General features: G+C 41.2%; 1 protein-coding gene across 9 annotated transcripts in view; it reads right to left on the bottom strand.

Moving 5' to 3' along the window:
• Positions 1 to 23958, bottom strand: part of BMPR1A (bone morphogenetic protein receptor type 1A) — a 435163-nt gene that overhangs the window by 219950 nt on the left and 191255 nt on the right. For 5 of the 9 annotated variants that reach the window (XM_069240617.1, XM_069240608.1, XM_069240611.1 and 2 more), the window contains one exon: positions 10235 to 10461. In XM_069240617.1, the coding sequence (XP_069096718.1) occupies positions 10235 to 10301 (67 nt within the window). In that variant the 5' untranslated portion in view covers positions 10302 to 10461. Of the gene's footprint in view, positions 1 to 10234; positions 10462 to 12295; positions 12338 to 23958 lie in introns of all 9 variants that reach the window. The other 4 variants (XM_069240609.1, XM_069240612.1, XM_069240610.1 and 1 more) reach the window with 2 other exon arrangements.

Raw genomic sequence — 23958 nt, 5'->3', positions numbered from 1 at the left:
TTTCACTCGTGCCTGGTCTTGCCTTTCAAAAATCCTTTATGACCATTGATAAGTGCTTTACGTTTGTCCCTCATGGGGGCGGTCTTGTTACCGCCTAGCAAACTGCCCGTGTTACATGGATAATTGCACGACTGTCGATATGTTTGACTGTGAGCAAACTTCTTTTTCTTTTCGTGTCCCTCCTTCGTGCTCATACTCATGGCAGCAATGGAGCTTTGAATCAGCTCGTTTTTGTCAACTTATGTTTTACTTTAAAATCTCAATTTACGTGGCAAGAAAAGTCCAGTTAGGAATTTACAACGCCAATAGCTCTAACTCGAGCGATTGTGAGACCCATTACATTGCAAATTCTTGTTATTTATTGTAATTCCTCTCAGTTTTTGTAATATTAAAAGAAAAACAAATTTGTATATCTAGAGGTGCGAAGGCTTCACAAACACTCCCAACCTCATGCAGAGATCTCATTGGCTGCCAACACTTCAAAATGGAAGTGTTGGCAGCCATTTAAACACTCGCTCAAGGCTTAAAAGATTATTATTTTTTTTTTTTATAAATCACGGCGAAATATGCTGTGGATCTTCAGATTTCGCCATAATTGAAAAAAAATAAAAAAAACTGTCTCCCACATTTCTCTTATGCGGTCCCAAGGTGGGCCAGGTACTCGGGGCGTTTTGGGGGGAAAAAAGGAGGGGGCGCACAAGACCCCCCTCCTAGGGCTTTCAGGGGGACTACCAGCTCCCTGGGGCTATGTTTTGAAGGTATGCGGGTGGTCCTGTGGACCCCCTGTGCACAGGGACCAGACCTCCTCGGGGCAGCATATAAATATCCTGGCTTAGGGGACAGGGCAATGTCTCACCAATATGCCGAGGGGCCAAAACCCCCCCAACTGCAACCTGGGGAGCACCATCTCCCCTTGGCAACATCTGATTTAAAAAAACATAGGGGGTCCTGTGGACCCCCCTGGACACTGGGGACCGCCACCTCCCCGGGGCTACGAATACATTAAGAGAGGGGGTCTGTCGTGGGCCCTCAGCCTGAGACCACCATGTCCCTGGGTCCAAATTGAAAACAAGGAGGGGGGCTGCACAGCCCCCCTGATGGAGCCATATATGGACCTGGGGACCACCACCCACCAGGGCCAGCTCCTGGGGACCGCATCCGCCAAGGGTCAGCTCCTGCCACCTCCTGAGGTGCCCACCCTTGGATGGTAGCCGTTTGCTTTTGCTTGGCGGGAGCGGACGGCTCCCACCAAGCAAAGGCAAACACTCCGGTTTCAGAAAGCAGGAGCTGTTGAGAAGCTACCACTTGCTGAAAGAGAAGAAAACAATGCTCAAACATGTAGGGAGCTGCTATCTGCAGCAACTCCCTGAGTGCTGGAGCAATGCCGGCTCCCAAAGGACACAGGGAGCCAGCTAGGACCGGGAGGGCCTTGAGACTCACCCCGAAGTCCTGTCAATTTCTCTCTCTCGCCTCAATCCCGGAATGGGATAGAGAGATTGTTATTGTAATGGTCTCTCCATAGAATGACTTCAAAGCAGCAAACAAGCAAGATGTTTGGCTGGAATGTCAATTATTTTTGGATGCACAGTAGAACAGTGTCACTTCTGGTCTACTGGTAAGGCTTGTGGGCTGTCACTCAGAAGGCTGAAGGTTCAAATTCAGGTATCTCTTGGCAGTGTGTCTGTGTATTTACTCGTGTTTTCAAAGTTAAACATTTCTAGTGATTGAACATTTCCATATTTTTCCCATCAAAATCATTGGGTTAAATCTCCTAGTAAGATGTCACTTGCGGCCTAATGGTAAAGGGATCAGACCCTCACTCAGAAGGTTGACGGTTCCAGTCTAGGTGTGTCAGTTGTCATTTCACAGCTTTAAATTCTTTCAGACTTCAAATGTTTAAGATACATACAGAAAGGTGTTTTCACTCTTAACTTGTCCAATACATTTTTTTCCAATGTGTCAGAACACTTATGATTGTAAATGACACGGGGTTGGGTGGTCATAGGTGGCTGGATTAACGTATAGTAATTAAAATTACATTACATTACAGTAATCAAAACGTAGAAATTCACTGGAAAAAAAACAAAGGTTACAGTGAAGTTATACTTAGGTTCTGAATTTACTTGCACAAAAACATAAAAATTCAGCAGTTAGTTATTTCAAGCAACCATAACTCACACCCTAAGGTAACTATAACTTGTGCCCTCACCATACACTAATTACCCCATATATTACAGCACTCACAACAACTTTTGTAACATCTTTAAAAATATCAATGAAACATTAGCAGTCAAATTGTTGAAAAGGTATGAGTTATAGTTACCACAGGATGCAAGATATAGTTACTTGAAACAACCAACTATAACTGCTGAATTTCTATGGTTTTGTGCAAGTGAATTCAGAACCTAACTATAATGACCCTGTAATTTTAGCTTTTTTTCTGTGTATATATATATACACACACACACATATATATATATATATATATATATATATATATATATATATATATATACATACATATACATAAATACACACACATACACACTTTGTATTTTAACTGAAAAAAGCAAAAATATATATTATTAAGGATCTAATTTCCAGGAAATTGTTGAAACAGTTGGGAGATACTGACTAAAGCCAGACGCGCTTTCCTGGACTTCATACCACGGTGCTCTGGCCCTTGGAGTCCCCCTAATACTACCCAATGATATTAGAAGTTGTACTTTTCAATATTCAACAAGATGGGATGCCTCATACTCTCCTGTCTACAGATTACTTGCATTGCGGCAGTTGGATTAACATGGTGTAAATGGTTGGGGGTGGTGGGTGTTAGTTTATTGTATCAGTTATCTTTATATTGGATTTATAAAATGCTGTTTAATGCATCACAACTTGATATGTAACACTTGCTTCAAAACTGTAATTAAAACATGTATGTGTTATCCTAGGCAACTACCCTTGAATTAGTGACATAACTTGATGCACAATGTATCCTGCAATGTAGCACTGTGTTAATATTTTGAGAAATGCAATAAAATCTATTTTTAAAAAAGTGTTTCCACAGTAAAAGTGATTTTTGCCCTAACAATAACTTTGGTGCTGTTTGACGAATCTTCACAAGATTTTCAAAACTAGTTTGCACCCGCGTTCAGCTACTGTCTTACGGGATGATTCAGCAAGCAGGGGCCAAGAAAAAGGAGGGGTCCCAAAATGCTTTTTCCCCCAGACAGTTTTCCCATATGCATGACTACAGCCCGAACAGCTAACAGAATTACACCAAATTTGGCATAAAGTGAGCTCTTGATCCAGAAAGAGTCCTTTTTGTGATTTGGTGTAAATCCCTTCATTAGTTTCCGAGTATTTAAAGAAAAAAAGATTGTACATGTAGTGACGCAGATCCTGCGTGGATCCAATAGATCTCATGCTGAGATCTGATTGGCAGCCAACATTCCAAACAGGAAGTGTTAGCAGCCATTTTGGGAATGACTCCGCTGGGCCCTCCCCCCCCCCAAAAAAGTTTTAAAAAATAAAAAAATAGAAAAGGGGGCAGGATGGGAATACCCTGACCCCTAGGCCTGGTGGTAGTGTCCCCAGGGACCGCAACTGGGCCAAAAGGCTTTTTTTTTATTTTTTTATTCTGGCATGGAAAATCACAGGGGAAATGTGGATCCCGACAAAAAATGGAAGAAAAAAAAGCAAAGTCTCCGGCCTTCTTTAAACGTAAGCCCACAGGTGGGCCACATCCTGGGGGCAATTTTATATAATTAAGTTGGGAAAGGGGGTGCATGCGGTCCCGCACCGCATGGCCTGTTTTTGTCCCAGGGACGACCACCACCACTCCGGGGGCAGGCAACAGTTTATAAATAGGGAGGGGGCGGCACAGCACTCCTCCTAATGCCGTTTACAGCCCCAGATATCGCCACCTCCCTGGGTCAAGGCCAATCTGTAAACTGGGAGAGGGGTAGCATAGAACCCCCACCTTACCTCACGGACCATTTACAGCCCTGGGGACCACCAGGCCCTGCAAAAAGAAAGGAGTGGGGCACTCAACACCATCCTGGAGCTGTTAATGGCCCTGGGGACTGCCACCCCTCAGAGCCAGCTTCCTATATCCTGAGGTGCCTTTTGCTTGGCAGAAGATTTGACAGCTCACGCCAAGCAAAAGCAAACAGTAAATCCGAAGTCAAGCGGGCATTAAATTAGATTAAAGAAATGTTCGTGCATGCAGAGAGCAGCATTCCTAGCTGCTCCTCGCATGTGGGAGCAATTCCGGCTCCTGCTGTCGGCAGGGACCACGGAGGTTTTGAGGCTCCCCCCGCAGTCCCCAAAAGTGCATACTGGGTGCCCTGGGTGTGGCCAGGGCACCCAGCAACAAATGGCCAGGCCTGTGGTCAAAATTGACCCCGGGACACTGGCCGCATGGCCCCCCTTCCACTTCAACTAATTGGCTGGGCCTTAAGGGATGTGGTCCCCAGCCTTCTGCTAACTGGCCTGATCATAGGGGGGGGATGGGGTACACAGGGCCAAAATAGGCATGGGGAGGATAGCCTCCTCTTGCATTTTAGTAACTGGCCATGCCCTTGGGAATATGGTCCCCGGGGACTTCGTCAGCCCGGGGTGGTAGGCCACTGCCCCCCTTTTAGTAACTGGCAGTGTTCCAGGGGGATGGGGTTTCCAGGTCCAAAGTTGGCCCAGGAGGGAGGCCACTTGATCCCTCACTTCTAATATTCGGGTAGCCTCAGGGGATGGGGACCCTGGGGCCATAACTGGCCCAGGGAGGGGGCTGTGTGCCCCTCTCTCTGGTTGCCTACATATGAGAGGTGGGCCACAACCCCTGAGTCCGACCCCCTGCTGAGCACAGCCGAAGGCCATGCGAGGTGCAGGGGGTGGGTGCATGCAGCCAACCCCCACAGCACATACTCAAAGGCCATGTGTGGAGCAGGACTGAGGGTAGGCCGCAGGGCCTGACCACAGGGACCCAGGCATGAAATCTACTTCATGGCCATGCGCAGCAAGAGATTGGATGTCTACGGGGTTTGGCTGCAGCGCCTGGCCTGTGCCAAAGGCCATGCGTGGTGCAGGGTTGGGTGCCTATGAGGAAGTGGGAGGGTTGGCCGCAGGGCCTGGTCTGGCCAGGCCCTGTGGCCAAAACTATGCTATGCACGGCCAAAGGCCATGCGCAACGGGGGTTGGTTTAACTAACGTAATTAAATGTTATTAAATGTTTAAATAACCCTAGAAATTCACTAAAAAAAAAAACTAAGGTTAGACGGACATTATAGTTAGGCTCAGATTTTACACACACAAAACTACAGAAGTTCAGCAGTTATAGCTATACTTTTCTCAAGTATCGATAACTTGTGATCCAAGGTAACTAGAACTTGTGCGCTCGCCATGCACTGTTACTTATCCCACATTTTACATCAGTGATGACATCTTCTATGACATCATTTATAACATCACTAACATTTGCAATACAATTATTGATGAGAAAACTGTGTGTGGCAGGGGCATGAGGTATAGTTACCTGGAGTATGAGTTACAGTTACCTGAGGTAAGTATAACTATAACTGTTAGTTTCTATGGTAACCCTACTAACTTGCATATTTTATTGCTTTTCGCTAGCTCTTCTTTAATCCCTTCCCATATTGAGGAAGGTTGGAAATGTACTCCTGACCAGGGTCCCGAAACTTCTTTCAGGGTTGGGGAGGGAAAAAAGTGATTGGCAGAAAAGTTAACTTGTAAACGCTCTACAGAGTTTCACATGAGAAAATTAACACATTTATTTGCTCGTGCTAAAATACAGTTCACAAATATTTTCTAGGAGTACAACTATGTCTACTTTTTTTTTTTTAAAGATATCTTAATTGCATTTTCGTTACTAAACATGTACTTGATTTCAGAACTTTGATATTATCACTCAGTTCGTCAGCAACACAATATAAACAATCACCAACATTTCTTCACTATCGTTCCTATCATGTCCTGTATCTCTCTTTCTGTGCTCTTTTTGTTAGACTCCCAGGTATGGGGCGAGACACATGTTCATTTATGACTACGTTATAGCTTGCAATATTGTATAAACTCTAACTTAACCAAAACATCTCTGAAACTCCCCCTTTTCTGTGTATAAGCGTGTGTGTGTAAGGACTTGTTAGTAACTTGTATGGCACAAACTGTCATTATTTGAGTCCTGAGGTGGCTTGAGCTTTTCGTCTTCGCATTTTGAGATAGCCATCTCCCGTTTATATCTTGGTTACATATATGCAATATGTGGAGTGTAATTCCTGGAGTACAACGGTCTACTTGTGTAAATTCCACTGAATTCATAAAATATGTCAATTTCCACTAACCCAGAGATGTATACATTGGGTGCACTTTTGTCACTTTCTTTAAGACCAGAGTCTCCAATTAGGCCTGACGATAACCAAGAACTTTGTTTTTATTAAAATTCTCTCTCTCTACCCAACTATTGGTTTGCTTCAAAGAATGATCGCAATCTGCGCTTTCACAAGGAGCATATTGGCACACAAATTATTTTCATTCAGTACCAGGTTCCTCAGTAGCAATGTGTGCTTTTTGAGACCCAAAAATATTTTTGCTTTTGCCAGTACTTGTTACAAAAGGGAGGGCCCAGCAGCTTCCACAACAATAACGTTTTACAAAAGCCATGCCATAACAAGACACGCATTGACAAAACTGTAAGACTGACCACCAATGTCCAGCCTATTGGCTTTGCCAATGCTTGTTTATTTTCATGTTTCCCATAATCTTGTTGAAATAGGTTACATTGACTTTAATTTATAAATATTTTGGGAAATACTAGCTTATAGCAACACATTGTACTCAAAAATACTTTAAACAAATGGTACCTAAAATTTCAGAGTAGTTTAGCAAAACGTTTTTTCCTTGTTGTATTTTTTGTGAACACTATTTTGAAAGAAAAATAACGCTTCTGCATGTTCGACAACATTGTGGCCTGGGCAAGGATCTTGTTAAAGCAAGGTTAGTCGGTCGAGGAGGAGCTTATTTAGGGGGACTAAAGATGAGCGCTGAATGCCTAACTTTTTGTGCATGCAAGGTTACTTTACCATTCCAGGGATTTGTTTCATGCTCAAATATATATTTCAGGATCAACGTAAGGACCTTTGTGAACACATGGGGATGTTACATCAAACTAAACAAATCCTTTTTTGTTTACATTTTACAGCTTGTAACTAATGAAGGCTAAAACACACCCGCTGAGATTCTGTATAATTTGATTTTGTAGGTGGTGTCTACCAGGCACATACCCAGAGGGTAGGTATAATGCACTTCATAAAACATATTGTGAGAAGACTTAACCAACGCTGCAACAATTTGGATTCCTCTTTAGGGATGGTAGTCAAATCAAAAAAAGTGTTTTGGATACTGAATCCTTGTGACCCAGGGGCATTTCTGCATAGATGCAGTAAAATCATGGCATGAGGGGCACACTGCATCCGATATACAGGGAGTGCAGAATTATTAGGCAAATGAGTATTTTGACCACATCATCCTCTTTATGCATGTTGTCTTACTCCAAGCTGTATAGGCTCGAAAGCCTACTACCAATTAAGCATATTAGGTGATGTGCATCTCTGTAATGAGAAGGGGTGTGGTCTAATGACATCAACACCCTATATCAGGTGTGCATAATTATTAGGCAACTTCCTTTCCTTTGGCAAAATGGGTCAAAAGAAGGACTTGACAGGCTCAGAAAAGTCAAAAATAGTGAGATATCTTGCAGAGGGATGCAGCACTCTTAAAATTGCAAAGCTTCTGAAGCGTGATCATCGAACAATCAAGCGTTTCATTCAAAATAGTCAACAGGGTCGCAAGAAGCGTGTGGAAAAACCAAGGCGCAAAATAACTGCCCATGAACTGAGAAAAGTCAAGCGTGCAGCTGCCACGATGCCACTTGCCACCAGTTTGGCCATATTTCAGAGCTGCAACATCACTGGAGTGCCCAAAAGCACAAGGTGTGCAATACTCAGAGACATGGCCAAGGTAAGAAAGGCTGAAAGACGACCACCACTGAACAAGACACACAAGCTGAAACGTCAAGACTGGGCCAAGAAATATCTCAAGACTGATTTTCTAAGGTTTTATGGACTGATGAAATGAGAGTGAGTCTTGATGGGCCAGATGGATGGGCCCGTGGCTGGATTGGTAAAGGGCAGAGAGCTCCAGTCCGACTCAGACGCCAGCAAGGTGGAGGTGGAGTACTGGTTTGGGCTGGTATCATCAAAGATGAGCTTGTGGGGCCTTTTCGGGTTGAGGATGGAGTCAAGCTCAACTCCCAGTCCTACTGCCAGTTCCTGGTAGACACCTTCTTCAAGCAGTGGTACAGGAAGAAGTCTGCATCCTTCAAGAAAAACATGATTTTCATGCAGGACAATGCTCCATCACACGCGTCCAAGTACTCCACAGCGTGGCTGGCAAGAAAGGGTATAAAAGAAGGAAATCTAATGACATGGCCTCCTTGTTCACCTGATCTGAACCCCATTGAGAACCTGTGGTCCATCATCAAATGTGAGATTTACAAGGAGGGAAAACAGTACACCTCTCTGAACAGTGTCTGGGAGGCTGTGGTTGCTGCTGCACGCAATGTTGATGGTGAACAGATCAAAACACTGACAGAATCCATGGATGGCAGGCTTTTGAGTGTCCTTGCAAAGAAAGGTGGCTATATTGGTCACTGATTTGTTTTTGTTTTGTTTTTGAATGTCAGAAATGTATATTTGTGAATGTTGAGATGTTATATTGGTTTCACTGGTAATAATAAATAATTGAAATGGGTATATATTTGTTTTTTGTTAAGTTGCCTAATAATTATGCACAGTAATAGTCACCTGCACACACAGATATCCCCCTAACATAGCTAAAACTAAAAACAAACTAAAAACTACTTCCAAAAATATTCAGCTTTGATATTAATGAGTTTTTTGGGTTCATTGAGAACATGGTTGTTGTTCAATAATAAAATTAATCCTCAAAAATACAACTTGCCTAATAATTCTGCACTCCCTGTACATAAGCAATTTACTATAAAACACAGAGGTTTAATTTAATAAAATATCTACTTGTCCATGAGACTGATTGCTTCTAAAATCTACTTGGCCTGTAAAAAAAAAAAATCTACTAGTCCCTTGGTGTCATATAGTGAAGGGACAAATTATGGCAACAATCTCATTATATAAGAGTTCTAATAATAGACTTGGATTATGCCAAGTCTAAAACTATAGTAGGGCTTGATTGCTAGCAGTTTCCTTACCCCACATCCCTGTGGTATCCAGTACAAGTGGCAATGAAGAAACAGGCCACTGATCCTAAACACCATAGGGCAGACTTGACTTCTTATCTTTCTGAGACAATACCATTAAGTTGCTTGTTATAATACCTACCTAGATTTTTATGAACCGGGAAGGAAGTGGTGGCAAGCACTAAACAAGAAGGAATGGCTAACATTAGCAACCACTGAAGAACGTCTGTGGCACTTTGCCCGCTCAGAAAGCGTAACATACCACCATCCTTCTCTACTGCAGAATGTGCCATCCCTATGTTACCTGGCTTTACACAGAAATATTTGCCTTTCAAAGAGGTGCTGTGCATCAGTAGACTTAAGCAGATGCTCATGCTCAGGTGGAATATGTGTGCATGTTGCCATCCATACAAAGAAAGAGGGGTGAGAGATACCTTCAAATCTTTACACCAACACCAGTGGGGGACCTGCCCCAGTACTGACTGCCCACAGGGCATGTTGGGTAGCTCCCTAACTTCTGGGACATATGCACTGGCCATGTGCAACATAGCGGCATTTGAGGATACCTCCAATGAGCTGTATAGTATTGAGGAGGCTGTCCACATTTAAAGGAAGGTAACATTCTTCAGAACTGAAAATGCTTAATTATGGTGTTTTAACAACTACTATTATTATAATATGTGATAGATGTTTATGTGACAAATGCTTATCTTAGCCTGTCAATGCCAATAACAGAGGTGACGGCAAGGTTTTTTTCTTTTTTAAGGGAAATAAATATATTGCAGTACAGCTCACTTCAGCAAGCTATCTTTAATCAAATAGATTAAAATAGAATTGTTTATGCTTATTCATGAATAAAAATGTTCAGTTTTATGTTTTGCCTTTCATATAATTTCGAAAGACAAGACATATATGTTTGTTTTAAGGTGGCAAATGAATAAAGCTTACCTTGAACTTGCAGAACAAGCAGAAGTGGGATGCTCAGTATGGTGGTATAAGCCTTCAGATGCATCATGGTTCGTTTTCCGTCTTTTACTTGGTGCTTTAGATGAAGATTACCACATGAACTTCACTCAGATAAGTGGGTTCCGATGTTTCTTGAGAAGAAGTAGAAATGTTGTGAGGCTGTTCTGGAGTCAATTCATCAGCTCCAAGCATAGAACATCCTCCTTGTGCTGAAAAATAAGTAAGAAGCAACAATGGACAGTTACACTACTGAACTGAGGAGGAAAAGAGAGGACAGACTGAGAAAGATAAACAGGGTATGTGTGCTTAAAAAATAAAAAGCAAAGAGCAAACCTTCAGTAAACTGTATTTAACTTGACTAATAAACGTGAAGAAGTGATCTGAAAAGGCTTATTAAAATTTACCTCTTACAACACAAGAAAAAGGCTTAGTTATTAAGGAAGGATTTGGGATATCGATTATAGAAATTTACACAATGAGCATTTGTGTCAAAGTTGACTGAATACCCATTTTTCTACTTACACCTTAGAATGACACGAATGATCTGTTAATTTAGAGGATGATGGTATACATATCATTTCAAATTCTGGATTTTTTTTCTAGTCTGGCGAAAGTCGTTTTGTGGGTTTTAAGCTTCCAGACTTTAAACACTGATTGTAATAATTCACCACATTCTGGGATAGGTGCCGATCTTGCACCTTACCCACCAAACCAGTAGGTTTTAAACATACATCTCTATGCTGCAGTGGATACTTTGCCGAAACCTTTGACATCCGTGGGGCCAGGTCACTAGGTCAATAATGTACTTGCATCATCACACCGTTTTACAATAGTTTCTCACAGTTGGGGGGTGAAAGAAGGGCAGCACCTCCCCTCAATATACCCAACTGACTTCTTCAGCACCCGATTCAACCACCAGAAGGCAAGAGGGATGCGGATGTGCCCAGGTTTTCTTTAGGAGTGTGTATGTGTGCCTTCAAGAAACCATGTGCACATGAATTTTCACCTGGACTGGAAATGTAAGTATAATTGCAAGAAATAACTTGTTTTGTGGATTGGCGAGTTAATTCATTTTAAAGGTTTACATCGACTTGGAATCATACTGGTGGGGAGTGCATCTTCGGCAGTCCTCACCATAAAGAGACTCTGTGACACAAGGAACCATGAATATTTTTATTGTTACTCATCTCAGCGATACCTTTAGCTTTAAAAGGATTAAAGGTCTGGACGACATGCCCTCTCCACACCCATTTTAGAACGTATAACCATGGGGATTAAACGGATTACTAAAGTGAGTGCATTATTTTGGGGAATGCATCCTATCAGTCTGATGAAACCAGATGCTCCAAGAGATAGCAGTAGGATAGGAAAGTGAGTTGGGAAGCTGGGGCAAGCCTTCCCTTTTTTCACTCAGTCACATCTGACTTTAAGCCTTGGTTCTCAGAAAGGGCCCGCTAGGGTGCGTGTCCACCACAAAGTGGACTGGGCAAGGATCTTGTTAAAGAAAGGTCAAAATTTGTGGAGGAGGAGCTCATTTAAGGGCACCAATGATGAGCGCTGAATGCCTAACATTGTGCATGCACAGTTATCTGACCATTTAAATCAGGTGTTTCATGCTCAAATTTATAGTATTTCAGGATCAACGTAAGGACCTTTTTGAACACATGGGGATGTTACATTAAACTACACAAATCCTTTTTTGTTTACCTTTTGCAGCTCGTAAATAATAATGGATAAAACACACCCTCTTTGAGATTCTGTAGTAATTTGATTTTCTAGATGGTGTCTACCGGCATATACCCAGTGGGTATGTATAATGCACTCCATAAAACTTATTGTGAGAAGACTAAACCAACAACGCAACAAATTGGATTCCTCTTTCGGGATGGTAGTCAAATCAAAGTGTTTTGGATATTGAATCCTGGTGATCCAGGAACATATCTGTCATAGGTGGAGTAAAATCAGGGCATGAGGGGCACACCTCACCTGAATTACATATGCTCTTTACTATAAAACACAGAGGAATTTAATTTAATAAATTACCTACTTGTCCATGGGACAGGATGCTTCTTAAATATACTTGTCCTGTAAAAAACACAAAATATACACTTGTTCCTTTGGTGTCATATAGTTAAGCGACAAATTATTGCAGCGATCTCATTATATAAGTGCTCTAATAATAGTCTCTTGGATTATGCCAAGTCTAATACTACAGTATGGCTTGAGTGCTAGCAGTTTCCTTATTTTGCGACCTTTACGCAGACCTACATCCTGGGACTGCAGGTACTGGTAAGCAATAGTTTCAGTGTTGGAATGCCCTTTTGAGAATGTGCAACCCTACTAGCTTGCATGTTTGGACATTTACTCTTGACAAGGGCTGAAGTAAAGCTTCTTCCAAGGTTGAGAAAAAACTGGTTGGAGGGAAAGTGAATTTGTAATCGCTCGACAGATTTTCGTTTGAGCAAATCTACACATACATATTTGCTTGTGCTAAAATACTGTTCACAAATATTTTCTAGAAGTACAATTTCCTGAACTACCATGGGTGCCCTTTTGTGACTTTCTTTCATAATTGGGTCCCTAATTAGATATGGTGTTAACCAAGACCTTTTGTTTTTATTAAAATTATGTCTCTATTGCTATCAGTGTATAAGCTGGCTTCATTGTGAGTGACAACATGCTTCTCTTTCACAAAGAACATATCAGCACACAAAGTAGTTTTCTTCAGTGCCATGAACTACTGTGGCCATGTGTGCTTTTGAGACTCAAAATCTTTTTGCCAACGTTTGTTACAATGGTGAAGGCACTGCAGATCCCACAACAAAGTTTTACAAAAGACATGTCAAAATAAGGCACGCACTGACAAAACCAAACGATAGACCACCAATGTCAAACCTATTGGCTTTGCCAATGCTTATTTTCATGTTTCCCATAATCTTGTTGAAAGCAGTTACACTGACTTCCCATTATGAATATTTTTTTGGAAATACTAGCATGCATCAACAAATTTTATTAAATGCTGCTTTAAAGAAATGGTACCTAAAATTCCATAGTAATTTAGCTAAATGTTTTTTTTTATTTGCATTTTGTTTGTGAACATTTTATTTTAAAAGGTAAGAATCATCAATTTCGCTTCCAAGGTTCAACAAGTATTTGCATCTGAGCAGGGAGCATTATGGGCGCATTATACGTAGACTCATATTTGCAATGTGTGTACCACATTTTTTTTTTTACTGGAACCACTGTTAGTAGTGCAGTCTGAGCTTTCAACATTTTGGAGCGTTCACCCTAATAATAAAGTCTTTGCAGTAATGAACCATAAATACAAGTTTAAACAGCATTGACATATGGACACAAATATTACATCAACTGCAGACAACGCCCTTCCTTGCTCCATAATGTAGTACTGTAAACTTGCAACTAAAGGGTTTGCATTGCAGGGAGTTAAACCTACTTGCCTCAAGGACAAACTAAACATGAAAACTTGTTGTCCTTGACTCCAAATAATATGACCTGGGCTATAGGCATTTCACATCCCTGAAAACAGGGGTTTCATTTTCCTAGCTTGCAAGAGGACCTTCGATTCCTTCCTATGTCACTTTTATGACCACAACTTGGGTGCTAAGGATGAATAATGTCCCAAAAATATCTGGTTGCTCTAGCGCAAGTATGCCGCAAGCTTTATATATTTCAGTTAGCTACTTTTTATTTAACAATTAAATGTCTTATAGCTAACAAGAGTCCTCACCAAAGTAACAGCAAAGACATTTTATTCCAGAATTTCCCTGCTTTTAAGAAAAATATGTATGAATTTGTAAGACCTTGGCAATGTTGCAATTGCAACCAACAGTTCATACACCTGCAGGGCCCTTTTAAGCAAGAATATGTCAACATTTCTGTGATGTAGGGCAGAGAAACCTTTAACATTGAAAAAGCCAATTGGTTTGGTCTCATCAAGCTGGTATGATGGTCTTTTTCTGTTGCTAATACAGGTCACAAAAAGAAAGAGAAAATAACAAGCAAACATATACCCCATATGTAGGAGTGGCATATTTATAACAAGCATTTGCAATGCAATGGGTCTTGCATTTACTCGAGTTAAAGCTATTAACGAGTGGTAAACTCCTATCCAGACTTTTTTTTGCCACAAAAACTGAAAAGTAAAACAGTTTCATATAAGCGAGCCGACTGCCACCATGAGCGCAAAGCAAACACACAAAAGGATAACTGGCAAAAGTGCAATTATCCATGTAACAGGGTCGATGTCATGCAGAAACCAAACCGAAAACATGGAGCCTCATATGTTTTCAGTAGTTGCCCGCTGCGCTCGAGGCGGGCTAAACACCAGAAAAGGCATGACATTTGCATGCCTTTCACTAATTAAATCAAGCTAATTTTAAAAGGCAAGACCACAAACCAACCAAACTGATGGGCTTGACATGGGTGTAGTTAAAAGTCCACAGAGAGATTACAGCAGAGACCCCAGCTCTTTGTACTCGACCCTAATAAAAAATTAAATTAAAAAAAAAAGTGATTGCTTATAGTTTCCAAAAGAACAGGAACAGGCATATGTACTAATAACAAGTATTACAACTCCTTTCAAGCACTTTACTGGAAAATGTAATCCTTACTGCAACTAAGAGGCACCCTTGGCTTTCAGTTACAAAACGCTAGGCACCAGGGATAGATATATATATATATTTTTTTTTTTTAACATTTCCTGTCGCAGTACTAGGCCTACCAACACAATTGAGGTACCATTTTTATTGGTAATCTTGGGGGAATGCTGGGTGAAAGGAAATGTGTGGCTCCTCTCAGATTCCAGAACTTTCTATTACCGAAATGTGAGGGAAAAGTGTTTTTTTGCCAAATTTTGAGGTTTGCAAAGGATTCTGGGTAACAGAACCTGGTGAGAGCCCCACGTCACCTCATTACAAATTCCCCTAGGTGTCTAGTTTTGAAAAATGCACAGGTTTGGTAGGTTTCTTTAGGTGCTGGCTGAGCTACAGGCCAAAATACACAGCTAGGCACTTTCCAAAAAACAAGTCACATTTCAATGTAAAAATGTGATGTGTCCGTGTTGATGTTGCATTTCCTGTCACGGGCATTAGGCCTACCCACACAGGTGAGGTACCAATTTTATCAGGAGACTTGGGGAACACGGAATAGCAGAACAAGTGTTAGTGTCCCTGGTCTTACTCTACATTTTTTCCTTCCAAATATAAGACAGTGTGTAAAAATGAAGTCTGTTTGAGAAATGCCCTTTAATTCACATGCTAGTATGGGGATCCCAGAATTCAGAGAATTGAAAATAACCACTGCTTCTCAACACCTTATCTTGTGCCCATTTTGGAAATACAAAGGTTTCCTTGATACTTATTTTCACTCTTTATATTTTACCAAATAAACTGCTGTATACCCAGTATACAATAAAAACCCACTGCAAGGTGCATCTTATTCATTGGCTCTGGGTACCTAGGGTTCTTGATGAACCTACAAAGCCCTATAAATCCCCACAACCAGAAGAGTCCAGCAGACGTAACCGTATACTGATTTTAAAAATCGAATATCGTAGGAAAATGTTACAGAGTAAAATGTGGAGAGAAATGGCTGGATTTTTTTTTACCTCAATTTCAATATTTTTTTATTTCTGCTGTTATTTCCTGTAGGAAAACCTTGTAGGATCTACACCAATTACCCCTTACTGAATTCAGAATTTTGTCTACTTTTCAGAAATGTTTAGCTGTCCGGGATCCAGCGTTGGTTTCACACCCATTTCTGTCACTAACTAGAAGGAGGAACAAAGCACAAAAAAAAAAAAGAGAGTTAAAATGGGGTATGTCCTAGTAAAATGCCAAAATTGTTGAAAAATTGGGCTTTCTGATTCAAGTCTGCCTGTTCCTGAAAACTGGGAAGATGGTGATTTTAGCACCGCAAACCCTTTGTTGATGTCATATTCAGGGGAAAAACCATAAGCCTTCTTCTGCAGCCCTTTTTTCCCTTTTTTTTGTAAATAATTTTTTGCTGTATTTTGGTTAATTTCTTGGTCTGCTCCAGGGAACCCACAAACTCTGGGTACCTCAAGAATCCCTAGGATGTTGGAAAAAGAGGACGCAAATTTGGCACGAGTAGCTTACTTTGAAAAAAAGTTACGAGGGCCTAGGCGCAAAATGCCCCAAATAGCCAAAAAAAGGCTCGGCACCTGAGGATAAAAGGCCTGCCAGCAAATGGGTTAAGTAGAGAAGGTTTTGCTTAAGGTCGTATTTTTTCGAGTCTGCCACAGCAAACGGTTTCCGTTATGTGAATTATAATTAATAAAGACCCACTGACTAAGCACAGCCTGTTAAAGTAATCTCGTCAGATATAATATGGTTACCTATATTAAAAAATAATAATAAAACACACCAACAAAAAAACAAGTCTGCATGAACCTAGACAACTCTATTGCTGGTATTAGCCCTGGTCTAGGTGCCATGTATGCAGGCTAGGTATAACCTGCAGATATGCTTGAGGTGAGAAGTGTGTCGAGAAGGGGGGAGGGAGGGCGATAGTACAGCAGCTAAACTCTAGATCCGCTCTGCTCCTTCTGTATCAGCTATGTACGAATTAATGAGCAAACCTACTACTTCTGCTGTACCTTACGTGGGGAATTTTATACTGAGGCGCGCGCGAAAAAGGCAGCAAACGGCACAAACTGGAACTGCATACATCACAACTTCTCAGTTATAAAAACGATGTAAGAACCTACTTTGTTTTATTTATTTAGAAAATAGTATATGAACGGGAGCGCAGTTTTTTATAAGGGGTAGTAGGGCCATTTCATCTGAGATTAAAGTGAAGCCTCTGCGGCGACATTCTTCGCTAATTGGGTTTTTGGAGTGATTGCGGCAGAGGGCCTGATTAGACCTCAAAGGCGCGCAGCACACCTCTTTAGTGGGTGCAGACAAAGGAGAGTTGTGCTCAGAATAATGGGGCGCCGATTTCGCCTCATTTCAGTGGGCTTGACCCCCTGTGACCTCTGTCAGCCTGGCGCTATTCTCGAAAAGGGCGGGTGGGCTTCATGCTTTCCTTCAAGGATGGGCTGCAATTAACAATTTCCACCACAAATAACTGAAATAGTCCCAGGAGACGGAGCCAGCCAGAAACTTTTTCAAACCAATTAAGCCCTCCAGAGGCCTCTTTAACGTGGAGGCAAATTAGTGGCAAAGCAAGGTGTCTGTCACTTTCAATTTGCGCGAGGAGGGGGCACGCTCCCTTCAACCCGCGGCCTACTTTTCACACATCTGTGACTCTTGCTTAATTGAGGAACAAAGGTAACTTGCCACCATGAGCAAAAGCGAAGCTCTAAAGTGTTGAGGAAACGAAAAATCTAAGTTACTCGCGCAAGCCAAAACGGCAGCAAAATGAGACCGCTTACCTCATTCTGATGGGATAGCAGAATTTGCATATATAATGAAAAAATATTTTGTGTGGGTGAGGGGGTCGGAAACTTTAGAGGATTCATACATTAAACAGCAACCAGCACAGACTTGAACAGTGGTGTAAACGAGAAAAAAACGTTATCAGGCAACACGAACAGGGTTAAGGGCGCATCCACAAGCTGGTTGTTCTCCCATACTGAGGATGGAAGGGGTTGACATACTTTATCGGGAAGAAAATCAATTTGAATATTTCTCTCAATTGGCCTCTTTGTACACATATATACCAACATTGTATGGCCGGGAATTCCCAGCATTCACATTCCTTCTCTCCGATAATAAAATCCTGCAATTAGAGGCGCCATCCTACCATCACCTGTCCAGTTCCTGGTTCGCGAGCAGTTACACAACCATAACGAAGTAAAGGCCTTCAGCTAAGAAACCCTAAAAAATGTTTTGATCTATTCGGTGACTGGAGGCCCACTTTCATACCAAATAACAGAAGGCTCTTCAATGGACGACGGAGAACGCCTGTTCTCAAGCATTCCCATCAAAGGACCTAGACCGCATCATAGACGATTCAACTAATTGTATCATTACATAGAATGCACCAACGTTCGACATTAAACTGCAGTGGAAACATCAAACACCCTCAGGGACCAGAGGGCCACACATAAATGTATATCCACCCACCTCAAAGTTATTATTGAGAGAGACTTGAAATGGGTTAAGAAGGTACAAAGGCTAGGTACTCGGTGAAAGATAAAAAGTACACTCACTTTGCCCATGGGTCATGTGTCCAACTGAGCAAGAGCGAATAGATCCTGGAGTAAAATGTGGATATCGAGATCATTGGGCATGGTAAGGGTCATTAAAATGTAGCACATAGAAGGGGCTCCAACGAGAAAAAAAAATCTGGACAAATAAACAAATGGTATTCTACTTCTGGCACCTTGAGAACTGATGTGGCCAGAGACAGGCAACCACATAACAACATGACTTACTGCAGCAAGAAGGATCAGAATATGGTATACAAAACACAAAATTTACATAACTTTGTACTTAAAAATAACCTCTCTAACCCACGCCAGTTATACAGTAAAATATGTTTTTCCCCCAAACACTCCCATGGTACAAAGACCACAAGTCCTTGCAGGCTTATATGATACACACCGCACCGTAACACTTCATGACAGAAAAAACTAGTGAAGTGTCCATTTCACAACATTCAACCCCCTGCTATATCACATCACAATAACCAATTCACAAACACACCTATATCGTCTACTATCTAAATGTTCCTTAAAGCAGTGTATGCACGCACAATATGCACTGTATAAGTAAAAACAATGTCGTAAGAAAAAATAACTCCTACTAAAGATCAAATCACATCCCTTTACGACATATCCACCCATAACACAGCATACCACAACATCCAAGATATCACACTATGCTCAGCCCCCAATATCACCAAGAGACACCATATATAACCCAGATTGCCACAAATAGGTAATTGTGGGACGTAACTATGCCAAGAGGCCTTGATTGCCAGGACACCCTATATATATATAGTACAATACAGCATAACATGCAAAGAATTACTCACCCACCATTTGGCACCCTTTTTTCATGAAAACAGCCCGACAACTGACTGGGCTTTACAGTATGGTACAGCTGACCATGCCAAGCATAACTCACCCACAATTTGACACACGTCTCTCTTAAAAAGAACCACCACTAAAAAAAAAAAATCCAGGATATCAACCCAAAAACTTCCAACCAATACAGCTCTACAGCAATTTCAAGTAATCTTTACTTAATCTCTACCAAATCTTATACTGTGTTCTTATATGGCTCAAAAATCTTTGGTGTGGAGAAGAGGCGGAAATCTGACATATAAGATCTGGTTGTTCAAACAGATTGAAAGGCTACCAGGTTAGATGCACCCCTACTTAGCAAATATCATCTTGTGTGGATCATCCTCAGCATACTTACAGATGATACTGCTTGTTATGGTATTTAGAGAAAAGTTCATTCTAGGTAGCTATCTAAATCAATGACTCTCAGGACCTTCGAAATGCAAACTTCTGGAATACAGTTTTATGGAAATTTTAAGGTTTGTGTAAAATTATAGCAAAACACTTGTTTGTTTAGGAAAAAAAATCAAGATTTCTTCACCATAAGATTTCAGTGAATCTATCCTAAGCTGCAGATGCACAATAAAACTGCCTAATAGACCTACCCTAGACCTGGATTTGTATATCGCACACTTCAGATCCACCAGTGAAAGGTGGCTAAAGAAGAAAACCTCATGGCCCCTGCAAGGGGCCAGTCTATGTCCTACTACTATACTGTCACAAACTTGTATTGTTAGGTTGTGTTACCGAGAGTTCTATTTTGTAGCTTTGACTCTGGATGGAGACTCAAATATTTTTTGTCCTGGTGGATGATTCTGGATTGCTAGTCAAGAACTCGTGGCTTAAAATTCTGGCAGTGGAACCCAGCAGGGCCCATCAGCAGGAGATTGTTAGAACATTACCTTTATTCAAATAAGTGCATTCAATTCAGGAACGTCAGACAGGGACTTTGCAATATCGGTTCAAGAACGCCACCCCCAGGACCTCGGAACCAAATTCACGAACTCCACATAGGAGCTTGAATATTCAACAAAGAATTTACTATACAAGAAAACCTCAGAAAATCCAATACAAGAAACTCGCATAGAGGCAAATCCAGTTCAGGAGGAGTTCCAGGTATATGCCAAAAGTTAATAAATCCATAAGGGAATGTGAACTCGGGAAAACATCAGGTGAAAGGAAAAACAGATTAAATGGAGAAACAAAAAGTGTATTGTTGACGTTATACATTGTGGGAATGGCAACCTGGTTGAAATCAGCAGTCAACTGAACAGCAAAGGCATGCGATGCTCACTCAACCCAGCATGCAGAGAGTTCATATTTCAGTAGCTGTCGTGTGCCTATACCAGCCTAAACAGCCATTTGGGACAAGGAAGAGTGAGAGTAAAACGGTTAAAATTCAAATGGATTGGTATAGTCAGAAACACAGAAAAGCGAGGGAGTTTTATATATTTCAAAATGAAATCTGAAAGGATGTTGCCCAGTGTAATTTTCGCCACACCATCTCAAACTGAAAACAGAGGGCAGGAGGCTTAAATGTAAACTGAGAACAGGATGATGATGAAAATAATGTGTGTGAATAATTGCAGAAGAAATGTTTAGGTTGCACAGGAACTGTTGGATGATTATTGCTGTTAGTAAATCCATACAGCTTTGTAGACAGGACACACACCAGACAGCTGTTTTAAGATTTATTAAGCTTTGTTTGCATTAAGACTCAATAGGAGCCAGTGTGACTTCTCAGAACATGTACGACTTATTAGCCAATTATTTCGAGTAACGAATATTATTTGCAATATCTGCATTCACAGGTGAGGCAAAAGGTCCTCGTAAAGCTTTAAGATGGTTTCTAGTCTGGACATAACCCATAGATCTAAATAAAGGAGAGGCTCAGTGTCATGTTTAGATATTGTATCAGATTGCCATTAAAGGTGATTCCCAAACTCCGGCAGATCGGTCATTGCCAATTAACGTGTCTATTTGAGGAGTAATTTTCCAGACACTTTAACACTGATTATTTTGCAGCCAACTCTTGAAGAGTCTAACCGGGGTCTTATTTACTCCAGTAAACATAAACCTATTCCAGCCCTACCTTTTCTGTATAAAAATTATGAAGGCCATATTGACATTCCAATACAGAACTAGCTTTAGATATATAAAACTGATATGCAAATGCATTGGTATGAGCGACGATGCTTGCCCACAGGAACTCTTCGGTACATATCGTTGTAAAACTAGAAGCAAAAACTTGGAATATGAGCCATGTGTGGTCTGTCTAACAGACAGCATGACAAGCTAACCGTGACTCTCGTATTCAAGTAAGAAACGCATATAAGATTTGAAAATCCCAACAGGTTTACCCTACACATCTGTTAAATGTGTTTCAGTTGTATCAGCCATGGTGGCAGTCCTTAAAACTTTATTTTCCCATTGGTGAAAGCTTGCTCAAAGTAACCAGTTGATGTCTTTGGAGTGTGCTCCTTCAGACCATTAATGTCAAAGAAAAGCATGAGTTGCTTTTGATCAGTTGTTTATTATATAAAGGAAAACTAAGACTAGATACACGTCTCGCTCCCCTCCCACCCCCTTTTTGACAGTTTTCTCATTACCTGCATCATCGCTGTTTGTTAGACCCTTACTATGTTTTATGTCAATGAGAAGGCAAAATATATCTACTTATATTTTTAATTAATGATGCGGTTTACATTTTGTTAGAAAGTGCTTTTTTAGGTCTTACGTTAGCCATAATCTTCTGTTTTTACTAAAATTATATTTTAATATACTCACATATAGGGGCTTTCAAACAGCGGTCTTCTACCATTTGTCTGTTATTGTGTCATGCACAGGTTTCATCCACCCGCTTCAGCATACAGCATGGAGCAAGTGGACAGCCCACTTTAGCCACTGGCTAACTTCACGGTGAGTAAAGGCAAACATATTAGTTCTCCTAGGTGCCAGCGGTTACTATGGAAATGAGTGCATTTTGAGATCATAAATATATATTTTTGCATTGATTTTTCATTAGGCAGAAGAGGAAGGGGTGTGTGAACAAACCCAAAGGCTGATGACCCCCAACACCAGACTTATTGACTGTCAATGTTTTTTTAGTAATTGCCTTATGAGTAATGTTTGTTATACTTGGATCATTCATCTATGTGTAATGCACTACTGAGCTGTATCACAATGTGGCATTATGCACTAAAGAAAAAATAAACAATTATAACAATTTGCTTCATAATGTCTCAGGGTGACAGAAATCATTCGGACGATTTCAGTGAGCATTTCATAGTACTCCACTTTCAGTGATGCATCTGAAGCAAATGACCGAGCCAGGGTTCTCAGTACAAGGCCATCAGCATGTCAAATCCCTGTTCAGTTGGTTCCTCTAACAGGCCAGTGGGGTCTCAGAAGAGTTTTTCATAATATCTGCCCCAGCACTGCTAGTCCTCTCAGAAATGTCAGTTTTGCAAGATGCCTTTTATTTTCCTTTCAGGTCAGTGCTCCTCGGCGGTCAGTTGCATCTGATGATTTCTACTGTGTCTCCCTCATCTTTGCATCATGCAACTTTGAGGTACATATACCTTCCTTGAAAGCTATACTCGTAAAAACCACTTGGTTTAGGCTTGGGTCCAGACATAATGAATTCTGGGATACCAAGAGAGCTACTAAAGGGTCTTTGTTTCTGGTTCTGGACAGACTTTGCTACAACCTACTACCTCAAGCCAAAACATAACGTCATTCTAGCTCAGACCCCACTCTTGGGGTACTATTGTGAAAAATGCTATATCAACTAGCACACACTGACTTGACGAATTACACCTCAAATCCCACTCAATGACTGGGAGTGTTGCGTACTGAAAGTCTTGCACGGATACATGACACAAAAATACCCTGGTAAGCTTGAAAGGCAGGGAACTTCTTTCAGATATGATGATCCAAGGCTCAGGGGGGCTCGAATGATGCCACATTTCCAGGATGTCCATGAAAAATAAATTCATATACAAGTAATCTCATTTACGTAACTAATTGTTTGAAAATCTGGCACCGTCTACATTCTCAGACACTGGAAGCCCCCCGTCCTGTCACATTAAGAATTTACAAAGTTATGCTTTAATATCAAAAAGTGTATGCTTTTTATATAGTACAACACAGATGTTCGAATATTGGACCTGCTTCGACAACGTTGTAAATCGCTTTCAGAGGAACAAAAAAATGCAGGTTTGTTGTCAGCACAGCATGTGCTTCCTATAGTCTGTTTACACACATCGTTTCCTGACCCCGGGCTGACAGTCAACAAGCTAAGAGGTGCCCAGGAATAACTCACAAGGCAGCTATTTATCAGCACTCGCGGTACTCCTCCTTTTCTGTTTAAAGAGCTGCCATGACTTGTCATCCCCCCCAAGGCATCAGTTAGAGGCCTTCCACCCACGCACAGATACAAAATGTGTGACCATCCCACTGTCCAAGAGGCTTCAGTGACAAAAACAAGAGGAACACGTATCCGAAGAAGGTGGAGGAACATTTACCAGAGAAGACAGCACACAAACACTCGGATTTAAAAGTCATTTATAAGTGGTATTTCATAAATGAGAAAAAAAATCAAAAATGGATGGTTCGGGGTTTAGGTCATTTTTAGGTCTCACGTACAGAA

Source organism: Pleurodeles waltl, chromosome 6 (genome assembly GCF_031143425.1).
Source record: "Pleurodeles waltl isolate 20211129_DDA chromosome 6, aPleWal1.hap1.20221129, whole genome shotgun sequence".
NCBI lineage: Eukaryota > Metazoa > Chordata > Amphibia > Caudata > Salamandridae > Pleurodeles > Pleurodeles waltl.
The sequence above is the reverse complement of the archived record's forward strand: the minus strand, read 5'-3'. Positions and strand labels throughout refer to the sequence as shown.